This window comes from Lasioglossum baleicum, chromosome 5 (genome assembly GCF_051020765.1).
Source record: "Lasioglossum baleicum chromosome 5, iyLasBale1, whole genome shotgun sequence".
Taxonomy (NCBI): domain Eukaryota; kingdom Metazoa; phylum Arthropoda; class Insecta; order Hymenoptera; family Halictidae; genus Lasioglossum; species Lasioglossum baleicum.
Window position 1 is genome coordinate 11,494,917 of NC_134933.1, and position 12,911 is coordinate 11,507,827.

Consider the following 12,911-nt stretch of genomic DNA (forward strand, 5'->3'; position numbering starts at 1 on the left):
TTCCCCGAAAAGAAAGCCTCGACAATGCAAAAGTGTTCGGATTTTTAAACGGCCGGGTGCAGAGGTTGCATTGTATGAGCGACTCGTTGCAACCGTGTGATGCCTTCAGAAGTAAGTATTAGTTCGTCCTGCACATAATGGCGGACCACTCGCTCGAACTTCGACAGACGAAATTAAAAATTGTTATTGAAACAAGTAGCGCCACGAAGAGAAAAAGTGCATAGTTGCATTTATGCAATCAAAGATCTTTTCTATCGTTTTTATTCTGGAAAGTATCATTAGGCGCGACCTAACATCGCAACGAATTACCCTCGAGATTAATTAGAAATGTGTGAGCTAGAACAAATCTAGTTATCTCCGACTTTCTATCGTCAGTTATGCACGTTCGTGTGTGTTTCCGGTTGATTATTTCAATTATGAACAGACAGAAATGTGTGCACAGTTTGTGAAATTGATGTTTCTAACAAATAATTTAGAAAAATCGTATTTTAGATAACGATCTGTAGTCAAATTATTACTGTTCCACCGAATGTAGAATTTTGTTTCGAACATTTCAGAGGAGGCGCTGACACAGACTTGAAGAGAACAGTTCTTTTTTTGCTTTATTTATCATCCTAATGTGCTCGGAGGTGAAACTCTCCTTAAGTCAGTCTTGACCGAAAAAAAAGAATTGGTGAAAGAGTTCTCGTGGACGCATCTCAGCGTGTCGCGGCAGCTTATCGTTTCGCAAATAAACCCAACGACGCCTTCTGCCAGATTGCGATGACAAAGCAACGCGCATGTTTATCGGTTGTTTGCACCGAGGCGCGTTGCGTCTCTCGTGCAAATAACGTCGCCCAAACGGAATGCGGTTGCCTTTTTTTTCTTCGACGCTTTCCTTATTCGCATCCTGTCCTAATTTGCCAACGAAGGCGGTTCTCCAAATAATGAGCACCCAAAATCAATCTCGCAACCGTCTTTCTGTTTACTGCGGCGATTACGCACGGTAGAATCTTCGGATCATTTATGGAAGTACGCCACACTTTTTTAAAACACGCGGTAACATCGTAATCGACAAACTCCATGTTTCTAGCGTGTATTTTTATATTTTATATTGGTAGAATTAAGACATGTAGTAGTGTAGAAAAATATTGAAAACAAGAAAGAATTAGCATTAAATTAGAATTTTAAAAATGAGTTCATCAGTTATTTCACGTCACATTATTTTATACTAAATTAATTCAATGTAATGTTTACGATATTGTAAAAAATGAACCGTGTAGATAGTGCTTGATATTTCAACACTATATGGAATTCATTTAGAAACAAGAAATATGACCCGGACTACTTTTATAATTATGGGCACATTTATGTATCGTAGAAAATTATTTCTTCTCAAAAAATGAAAATTATCACGTGTTAATATAACGTAGAAAAATAATTCTTTTTAAAATAAAAGCTTCCATAGAATGAGTCTATTAATACTGGTAAAATTCTGGCTACATTTGATATAGACCTTTTCTCGTCTTTTATTTTACACACATTTCTGCTTACTTCGCCGAAGAGTCTGCGGCTCCCGCATTTTTTAGTAGCTGCTATTCTTTATATCGAACTGTACCAGCGATAAAATATTAGGTCCGCGTTCTCCGGTATTTATGTTACATACGTTGTCCCTCAAATTCTTCGTATATGTATATCCCGCGTGCCAAACCGCTTCAGCGTATCTGGAACCTCGTTTCGATCGTTGAATCATCCAAATCCGGCGTTGCAGTTCCCGACGAAAATCGTGACAGGCAGAGTGCCAATAAGTGAGTCCGACTGCGTGCCATTCACATATAAGACGTTCTTGTCATTTCGTTCGCGGATTTTTTATTGTGAACTTGAACATCCTCATAAGATCTATTCCGAGAAACGCACGGCTAGACGTGTTTGGGTTCTTCAGCATACGAAGGGGTGAATTTATATATTCCTGAAAAGAAAACCCGAAGAGATTCGAAGAATTCCTGAATATTATTATCAAAATATAAAAATCGTCTGCATCATTTACAAGTCACCCTGTATTTCGTTCGCACAGCTTCCTGAATCTCACACAGATCGACAAGATTGTAAAACCGTAAATCGACTAGCTCAAATTACTATTCACGCACTTCCGAGAAGATGAATACGACATTAACATTCGCGTTTCTTTGTTTTTTTATTTGTGTGTTAAAATTTATCGATCGTGTTTCCGTAATGTCCGTTCGATGCGCGTAGGAGGAACGGGTTTTCTGTTGTGAAAGAGGAGGAAAGTCACCCCCAGCTGTGTACAAGATGTTCGAAATTCCGCGCCGCAGTGTCGCGTTCTGAATTTAATTAATTTAGCTGTCGCGCGATTCCGATGGCACGTGCCGACATAAACCAAGATGAAAATTCAGAATAATCCGGTCGTGTGGGTGCGTGCGTGCGCGCGCGTGTATCTCCGACGGAATTCGAGAATATCGCGGGTGTCGGTTCGCGGAACGAAAAGAAAGTGAAAGAAAACACCCTCGACGTATCCTGCCGCGAGCACCACGCGTCGCGTTCTCCTCCTCTTTTTCTTCTTTTTATTCGCATCGCGACCCTGGCACAAGTTCAATTCGTTTCGGCCAATTGGACTCGGCACTCTGAAAAAGTGCGGACCGTTTCCCGTGCCCCAATCGACCGTTTTCTCGAAAGGAATGTATCGGCGTGCGCGAATTTATAACGAATCTCGTCCACAGTTGCTCTCAAACTTCTTCAGAAATTTCTTCAGTGATCGAATTATTATGTTCACTTTTTTTAAGTTCGGTAACAAATAGAATTAATATATTGTACTTGTTATAATATAATACCTCTTCCACTGCTGAAATCAATTTTTAATACAGAGAAAAATTTTTATATAGGATATAAAAGTTAAATCTTTTCTACTGTTCCAATTTGTACAATTTATTTGCCACTTTTGTACCAAAGTAAACAAAAATATAGTAATCACTAGACTGCGGATCTTTCTGCAAAATAAAAAATGTTTGGATTAATTAAAAGACACAGGAGCCAAATAAAAATTTCATTCTTCTTCTTTTGATTATCTTGTTATGGTGAAGCTGGAGGCCCTAAATCTTTTTAATACCACCACTGTTTTAAATTGTACGTACCCATTTTTGTCATAAATGCATAAAATCCGCAGTCTAGTAATCACTCATAAAAACATTCATTTATACGTAGGATAATAAAAGGGATCGATTGGTTGAAGAAAAAAATGTTGTTGCATTAAAGAATAAAGTGCAATTGCACACCTGGCGGGCGCATCGATGCATCCGCATAAAAAATAAGGCCACAGGAAGTTAGGATGTATTATGTCACACGATTTTCTCCTCTATCATTTTTTTCTATTTTTACGTAAAAAGAGCAGTAACTTGTCCCAGTTCCCAGAATCACCCTGTATAGTTGTCAGCCTATAAAATGGAGATTAAAGTCGAATCGTGATTTTTGCATTTATCGCGAATATCTTATCAAGATTTAGCCAAATCGATTTCAATGTTATCGGGAGTATCACTACTATATGATAGTGATACGAAGAAATAATTCACTTCGGGAATTGAGTGTCACTTGGCCGCCACTATCTGATAGAAAATATATTGCACGGATGCTACACGAACGTGACACGAAAATCAAACGGTCTTTCTAGGATTTACGATGCTATGAATAACTGATAAACACGTTGTAGGAAATTGCATTCGTATAAAAAATATTCTTACGACTGGACCGCGGGTCTTTATGCGAAATAAAAGTTTTGCGTATGTTGGATAAAAATTTTAACAGAAAGTTTTATGGTCGAATTGGACGAGAACTTTTGAGATCATCTAACACATTTCTAGTTCTATTAATGAAATATTGATCCGTTAGTCTTTATGGCGAAATTGGTTGTTTACCGATCGGAGGCTCGCAATCTTCATTGTTATTTCTTCGCTTATAAACTGTTCACGATAATGCCTCTTTACTACGAAGCCACTCTAACTTAACTTAGTTTAGTTAACTTAGTTAACCTTCAGCTCTTGGAAATAGAAAAGACATACGGGGGTATTTATAAACTCTCAATATTTGCATCTATAAAGCCGCCATCGCGGTGATATTTCGGTGGAAGGTGGATTTTTGGAGATTTCCACGGAGGTCGATTGCACTGGTTGCATTATACTGCAATTATTCGAGGATATATTAAGAGATCATACAACAAAATGTCATAAACTTGTTCCAATATTTACTCAAATTATTATCACAACGCATGTTTGCAAAAATTAATTTGTAAAACAAACCATTCATCTACATTCTGACAATACCTTAATGATTTTAATAGTCGTCGAAAGTTTTATTTCTAAAATTGAGTTCTTTCGGAACCAGTTTATGCGAGTACCGTTTATTTCTCTAATCCATATTGAATGTGTTCTCTCGTTCCTTTCACGAAAAAAATAAGTTGCATTGCAACATGTTTTGCTTACCCTTGTTTTATTAATGTTAAGTGCTTTCCTTTCTTGTTCACATTCAGTCAGTGACACCTGAGTCGGATGTAACGGTTTGATGACGTCGATTTCCGATTCACTATACATATACAGCTACGGCCTATGCAGCTAAACTTCGTAATTATTTTCTGTTCGAAGAACAGTCTCCGCGAAATTTCACTTTGAAGTATGCTATGCTGTATCGTAAACTAAACATTGAAATCAAGAAAATAAAATCGTATCGACAGATTTGATTGGATCGACTCGCTTATATGCGAAGTCACGCACGCACTTACGCACGCCTAACGATTGCTCAATTCCGCACGGATACCTGCGAACGTTTGCGCATTCTCTGACAACTGTTGAGAAGGACTTTATTTATTTACGGTGCGCCGACGCTAGTGAATGAAACTCGCGAGCGAGTTCCATCAAAGTTTATCCGAAACTTATTGCGAATATACGTCGCGCCGTTACCGAATGCTTTACCGCCATTTTATGGACCGTATCGGTTCGTAAGGAGCAAGGCAATTGTGCTGGTTGATTTGTGATGGAAGTGAATCTGAATTTGTGACATAATCTCCGTCCTTCTGTCGTTGAAATTTGTTAATGTAAATGTTACAAATGTAAATGTATTTTCTTCAGGAAATTGCAGTATTTCGTGTGCTATAAATTGAGAGTGAGGGAAAGTGATTAATTATTAAAGCCTTTCAGAAAATGAAAAAGACGTCGCAATAATTCTGAATATATAAATTACAGTGTTTCATTAAATATTAATAATAATATGGTTGATTTGTGATCGAAGTGAATCTGAATTTGTGACATAATCTCCGTTCTTCAGTCGTTGAAAGTTAATGTATTTACATTTGTTACAAAGTGATTAATATTGAAACCATTTCAGAAAAAGATAGACGACGGAACAATTCTGAATAAATTACGGTGGGCAATTTAAATTACGGTGTTTCATTAAATAATAACAATAAATAGTTTAACGTCAACTTTGCGTAACAGGTGAACTAACGAACCCAAAAATGAGGAGTTTCGGAGACCAGAGACGTTAACGAGTGACGAAACAGGAGACTAACAAATCACCCTTCACATTCTTTATATGAACGGAAGAGAAAAGAAATATCCATCGGTTATTTATACTTAAACGTTTCGGCGTAATTTATATTCGTCTCTGCTAACAAATCGAGTCTGGTGCCTTGACGTCGTATTTACTCTAAATACAATTTAGATTTATCTTGCGCCATAAGGTTCGCCGTAATTCTATAAAACGTTGAGAAAAGCACACTGTAATGTGATATATTGTAATAAAGTTACTGCAGAAAGTAGTTTCATAGGACGTACCTTCGTGTTGTAGCGGTAATAGACTTGAATCTGATTATTTTATTTAGAGTGGTCCTTTTTGAGGGAGCATTTTCTTAATGGTTTTCCTATGGTGTCTGTGTGCAGGGTGAAGGGAGGATGAAGAATGCCCCGCGTCGGTGGAGACGGGGGTGGCGGGTCGGAGAAGGCAGGAGGGAGCGGATTCGGAGGATGGCTCGGGGGTGCAGCAAGAGCCATGACTGGGGCTACTGTTGGTGGCGGATACGTCGTTTTGGGGGGCACGAGATACGGTCTACGACTTTCTCAGGTAAGAATTTTATCTCGTTCATGTAATTTAGTACTGTCCAACATCGGTTTCTTTATGACCGCTACTGCCCACAAGTGCTTAGAGAGCCTTAAGGATACATAATGTGTGTAGAAAGTATTCGTACACCTTTCAAAAACGAATGACTTTTTATTTTTACCACGCTTATATTAGCTTGCCGAGTTGTTGTTGTATGCGTCAAATCTTGTAATTGAATTTTAAATCACTTGCCGATGAGCTAGAGACTTGAAACTTCAAACATAACACAGAACTGGACGACAATCCAATATTAAAAAACAAATTTTTAAAAAACTGTGCGTTCAGGAGAACAAATTTTTTAATATTAACCGTCACACATCGTCGCGCGACACTCGGTAGTACGTCATCGCGTTCAGCGATCCTCACTCCGCACACCAGCGCTCCCTACTCCACTACGCGTTCCCACTCCGACTCATCCCCACTCCACTGACCCATTTTGCACCGAAAGAGCTCAGTCAGTGTGGTGTTCCGTTTATTCAGTTCCATTCCGGACAATTTCGGACTCCATCAAGAGACGTCGTCTCTCGGAGTCATCCTCTCATTCTATCTCGTGTATTTCCATATCTTACTATTTCATACCAGTATTACTATATCTTGCGTTCCATTTAAAAGAGACTAAAAAGTAGAAAATAAAAAATATATAAATAAACTTTTTAAAAACCCCGCTTATATTAAAATGCACTAAAAAGGAGAAAATAATTTTTTTAGACATTAGTGACTACAAATAAAAGCGTGGAGCGCCCACGAACATTACGTCAATACAGTTTAGCGTTCAACGCTTTTATTTATAGTCACCAATGTCTAAAAAAATGATTTTCTGCTTTTTTAGTGCATTTTAATATAAGAATGGTTTTTAAAAAGTTATTTTATATATTTTTTTATTAATATTTTTTATCTGTGCCGGTAATGAAAATCTAGAAGGTGTCTCTGGTAGGTCTAAGCAAGTTATTGTACCAAGTTTCGTCGAAATCGATCAAGGATTTATGAAATATAATTGATTGAAAGAAGCAAAAATTCTAAGAATCTGCGGAATTTAAAGATTTTTACAACCACAGATATTATGAAAAAAATCGTTGGAGAAAGAAATACGTAAATACTCGTTATTTTTCTGAAATAATGTAAAATAGGCAAACTTGTCCATATTGAGTACGTGACGTCCACTCGGCTAAGAATCCGAAGTCCTGTTGGCTGTCGTGACGACCTTCGACGGATCCGCGACAGCGAAGTTTTGTATGAGCAAAATGAAGACGTTGAGAAACCTAAATATAGAGCCGATCGCGCAAATAGAATGCCGCCAGTCAGTGACTCTGTCCGATTTTGAGCCATCTCCCCGTTTTCCTTCTTTCTTCCTCTTCCTATTTTTCTGGCTGGCCGTCCTCGCTCAACCGGAATAATATCCACGTTGACATCATACGCACACGTAGCGGGTACGTGAATCTCGCGCGACACACATCGACGAACCGGTGAACCTTTGCCAAGTCTTCTCAATCGCGACAAATCACCGCGAATACGCCGGCCGATCGGGAGCTGATCATTCGGCATACTCGCCAGCCGATTAAAACCACTCCCGGTATGCCTTTCAATCTCCCTTTCCATCACGGGCATAGAAAGCAACAGTTATCTTTTTAGAAAAAATTCTGTTGGAAATTCTATGTTTCGTTTAACACTAAACCTACCGCTGTCGGTCAAATGACCGGTTTTATATTTTCCATTTCATAATTAATGAAATTATGAAGTTGCTTACGTGGAAATTGGTTCGATAAAATTCTGTATCCAAGCACATATTGTTGTAAAAATTGCACAAAATCGAAATAAATAGAGCCTCGTCATTTTTGCAAACTAAAACATGTTAATCGTTGTTAGTGTTCAGTACGTTTAGTGTTAAAAGCATTAAAAGTATCGGTAAATGTCGCCTTATAAAAATGGCAACACTGAATTTATTCAGATTGCTCATAAGTAGACTGCGGAAGTTTATGCAATTTTCAATTTTTGTAGGTACACTTTGAGAAAGAGAAATCATGTAAATTCTTATTGTCAGTAGCCTTTGTCGTTCTGAAAAAAAAGTTTTCAGAAGCCGTAAATGCGTAAAGATCCTCAGACTACTCATGATTTTCCATTTTAGTTTCCAAAAATGAATTTTTATACTTTCAATAATTGTAAAAATAGATGCCGCTCATTTGACCGTGGCGTGGTAGGTTTAGCGTTAGCCCTTCTACAGCGGAACCTGGGTCTATCCTGACCCAGAATAGCAGCGTTAGATCCCCGGGCCACGTGAGTATAGATCTCTCGCGAAAATATAACGATACCGGGCACCGGCATTTTGTTATCTTCCTATTTTATGCATTTCTGCGTAGTATCGTGTTTCCAGGCGCGGAACGTAAAATGCGGCGTCAGAATGAAGATCGAAACAGACATTTCAGGACGTATCTCGTTATCTCTTGGAGGATTTCGAGAAAGGAGATTAGATGGTTCTACTTTCCCGCATATCCTCTGTACACCGTGTTGCATACATAAGAGTCAGAGATCTATTTCAGAGGAGTTTATCTCCAGCTCGTTCGTGGGAAGAAACAGCGTCACCTTACCTCAACGCCATTGTCTCCTCTCAGATCCTCTTTACCACAATCGTTCCACTATACACACAGACGAGGTTCAGTCGTTTGGACAAACGTGAACAACGATTTACACAGAGTTGCCGACATTTAAAAAACCCGGTCAGTTTTAATCGAAGGAAATCATTTCTTGCGTGACAGGTAGCATCTCGGGAAATTATTATCAATTATAGTAATGAGTAATGTAGCAAGAGATCATTTACTGTTGTTTGTATATTACAGTAATGAGTGAAACTCGACATCAATCTTCTTGCCAGTTGATTATTATGTAAAATGAAAATTGTCTAGACCAACTCTAGGAAACAGAAATCAAAGAAAAATCATAATCACTTAAAAATAATGTAGCAATCTTCTGAAATTCTTCTAATAGCTTAACAGTTTTCCATTTCACCTGTTCATGTTTATCAAATGTTTGATCGTGCTTTCGCGAAGATGGGCGAGGAATGTACAATACAATCTGAATTAGGAAAAATTTATTTCACAACGGGGCAAGATGAAATTACCTTGTAGAGGCGAGTTCTACTTCCTACGTTTCGTTTTATGTGCCGCGGCAAAAAGCGGTCTTTGATTCTCTTTATACACGAAGCCACTTCATAGGCTTTACGGTCTCATTTGTTCCGCTTCTTTCGTACTGTATCGAACGAGGAAGTAAAACTTTAAATTGATCTAAACACATAAATTGTCTCCTTTTTCTTCGTTGTAACCCGTAAATTAGGAGTAAAGTACTTTGTATGTTCAAATGAGAACATCATCGCTAGATATAACTAGATCCCTCTTCCTCGTGTTACTTAAATGCCTTCAGCGAAAGTATGCACGCGTTCTCTTCTTCGTATCTCGGAGAATACAAAGTGCGCATGAAATTAAATAAAAACATTTCGCTCCCATCATGATGACTATAACTGTGCACGGAAGTTGTAAAACGCGATCCTGCAGTTTTCATAACTCTGTGGCATCTAGTATTAAATGTGAACGGCACTCTTTTCTTTTAAATTGAAATATAATTTCTTTCTCTGTAATCTGCTGTCGGACGAAATTCTACACTTCTCGGTAGCATAACATGGTGCTGAATTCTTGGACGAAATTCCAATACCATGTTAACACTCGTACAGCTAATTTATTGCTGATTAGAAAGTTGTGATATGTCGATTTCAACGTTCAGCAATTATTGGGAGTTCATTTTTGGAGCTCTCGTATGTTGCCAGTAGATGCGGAAATTCGACGACGAGCAACTTCTGCGTGCAGGTATTCGTTGGACATGTACAATTTGTTTAATCTCCGTCGATTCACCTCGTATTTATTTAAACTTGCCAGTGGAAATTCAACGACGAGCAACTTCTTCGTGCAGGTATTTCTTGGACATGTACAATTTGTTTAATCCTCGTAGATTCACTACGTATCCATTCAATCTTGTAAGTGGAAATTCGAAGACGAGCAATTTCTACGTGAGGGTATTTGTTGTACATGTACAATTTCTTTAATCCTCGTAGATTCACTTCGTGTCTATTCAAACTTACCAGTGGAAATTCGAGATATAACGGTATGAATGATCCACATGGACAAATTGACGAACATATTTTGATGAACAAATACCTCAGATCAAAACCACGGCGAATATATTTTGATGAACGAATACCTCACATCGATCTTCCTGATCGAATTCCTGCAGATTCCAATTTGTTTAATCCTCGTAGATTCACTCCGTATCCATTGAATCTTGTCAGTGGAAATTCGAAGACGAGCAACTTCCTCGTGCAGGTATTTGTTGTACATGTACAATTTCTTTAATCCTCGTAGATTCACTTCGTGTCTATTCAAACTTTCCAGTGGAAATTCGAGATATAACGGTATGAATGATCCACATGAACAAATTGACGAACCTATTTTGATGAAAATAGGTCAGATCGGTCCTCGTGATCGAATTCCTTCAGATTCCACATGAAACCCACAGCTCGTTTGTTTGCAGGAAAGCCTGCCGCCATCAAGCTCGAGGGAGGAGTCTCAGGAGCGAAGGCAGAAGAGGAACTCTCGGGAGAACGACTTGCGGGAACGTTTAACGGAGAAATCCTTGGAGAGTCCTGTGGTGGACTTGAGTTCGAGCATCGCGGATTGTTGTTGCATAGGTCCGCGATCCCGTCTGCCGTTGCCGCGGATCCCTCCGTCGACGGTGACGGCGTCGTCGTACACGTCGTCGACGTGTGGTGCGGCCGTCGTCGGAGGAAGTGTAGGTGGAGCTGGAGGTGGCGGTGGAGGAGTAGGTGGACAGACTACTCCGTTTCCTGGGCCTCCCACGTCTTCGAACAACCGTGGTGCTGCCGGCATGGAACAGCCGGCGACGCTGACGACGCCAACGACGTCGGCGCAACCGTTGGTGAACTCTAATAATAACCAAGGGATGCTGCAAACGTCGGTGGGGAACAGCACTGGCCAGCACCATCCACCACAATCGTCCGCAACTGTAACGGCAGCGGTACCGTCCTCCTCGTCGTCATCCTCCTCGACGTCGTTCAACGCGTCGACCAACGTCCCGACGCTGCAGTCCGTCTCGGTGCCGCGGCAGCTCGCGCAGTGGACCAAGCATCAGACCCTGAAGCTGCAGGTATACACCTATATTGTGTCCATCTAGCTCGACAAATATTGTCTCCTCCTCGATCAACCGAATCGACAGTCGTCCAAGCATCAGACCCTGAAGCTGCAGGTATACTTCGTCGTCGTGTCCACCTAGCTGTTCAATCTTCTCGATCAACCGAATTGACAGTCGTCGATCGTTGGAATCGGAACGTTGCGTTGTGCTGTTAGGCTCGTTAATGGAGGATATTTTTGGTGAGCCGTCGATGGAGGGACCGCGGCCCCGTGGAAAAACTGTTGTGATTTCGTAAGAGTGAGTCGGATGGTAGGAATTTGGGACGATGTGTCTTCGACCTGGGACGCTTTGTGTCAAAACTTGAGAGGTGGGTTATACTGTGACTGCTATAGACGCAGCTCTTTTAATGGCTGCGGACATAGTAAGACACGTTCCGAGAACATTCGGTGTGAGTCGCACGCCTCACTTCTTCGTTCCCTTGTTTCCATCGATATCTCTTTCCACGGACGGTGTCGGTCTCTCGAATACTCGCTTCTGCGTTTTATCGCGGTTGTGCCAGAATTTTCGATAGGTCTCCACGTTCCAAGGTAGGAATTTCTTCTTCAAACACTTCGATCCGAGGATTACGAAGACGATTAACATGTCGTCGAGTCGCTAATCCGTTTAATTAGCTATTTGCTTTAATTTACGAATTTCAACGAGACAGCCCGAACAAGAGAATAGAATTGATCGTGAAAAAGTGGCCTAGAGAATCGGAAACTCGTACGTACGATACGTAGGTGTCTAGTCGAACAGCGATATTCTATTTCGGTCGTCATCTGTCTTTTCCCTTGCGGCAGGCACGAGGCAGCGCACGTTGCGCAGCACAGTCGATTCAAAAATTGGACTGGCTACAAGTGCATGATCTTAGGATGCGTCTTGACGTGAGCTTCTGATCTGAAGTTTGGTTCAACTGGAGGGGGGATTAATGAAAGGATTTTTGTCTCTGAGGAGAATTGATAAGAGGCATTGACTTTTTTTTTTAATTCAGGAACCAGCAGTGATAGCGGTGGACCGATTGCACAGGTTCCGATGGAGCGGGGGCGGAGGAGGAAGCGGCAAGAAGTCCTCTTCCGCCCCCCGGAGCGACAAGGCTGAGCGCCTTCGAGAGCTCACCGAAAAACTGAAGGGCCCAGCACCGGTACCACCCCCAAGACGACCTTCCAGGGTGCAAGCATCCTCTCCACCACCCAGTGGATATCTGCCAACTCCGCAAAATTATCCGCAAGTAAGAGCTACACACCCTAACTTCAATCTTTCAACCCCTTCTTCAAGTTTGCCTTCCAATAATTTTTATATAGACTTGATTAGATAAAAAAAAGTAGATGTTCAAGTCGGTGATAATATAAAATATGAAGGAGTCGGGAGAGACCCGAAGAACGCAGCACAGTTAAACATCTGGGTTTATACGTGTTAAATTATTTTGCTGCGCAAACACGTTCCTCTACGCTGAATTGTAAACTGGTATTCTCTGTTTTTGAAATTGGACACCTGAAATACGCTCATAGTCATACGATCTGTCCACTCTTGTGTTACAAATCTGA

The 12,911-nt window shown here is 40.4% G+C and overlaps 1 protein-coding gene across 5 annotated transcripts in view; it reads left to right on the forward strand.

Moving 5' to 3' along the window:
- The window catches only part of LOC143209217 (rho guanine nucleotide exchange factor 17), a 63,796-nt gene that overhangs the window by 7,039 nt on the left and 43,846 nt on the right, over window positions 1-12,911 (forward strand). For all 5 annotated transcript variants that reach the window (XM_076424586.1, XM_076424588.1, XM_076424589.1 and 2 more), the window contains exons 2-4: window positions 5,922-6,102; window positions 10,711-11,343; window positions 12,359-12,595. In XM_076424586.1, coding sequence (XP_076280701.1) covers window positions 5,941-6,102; window positions 10,711-11,343; window positions 12,359-12,595 — 1,032 coding nt within the window. In that variant the 5' untranslated portion in view covers window positions 5,922-5,940. The remainder of the gene's footprint in view (window positions 1-5,921; window positions 6,103-10,710; window positions 11,344-12,358; window positions 12,596-12,911) is intronic.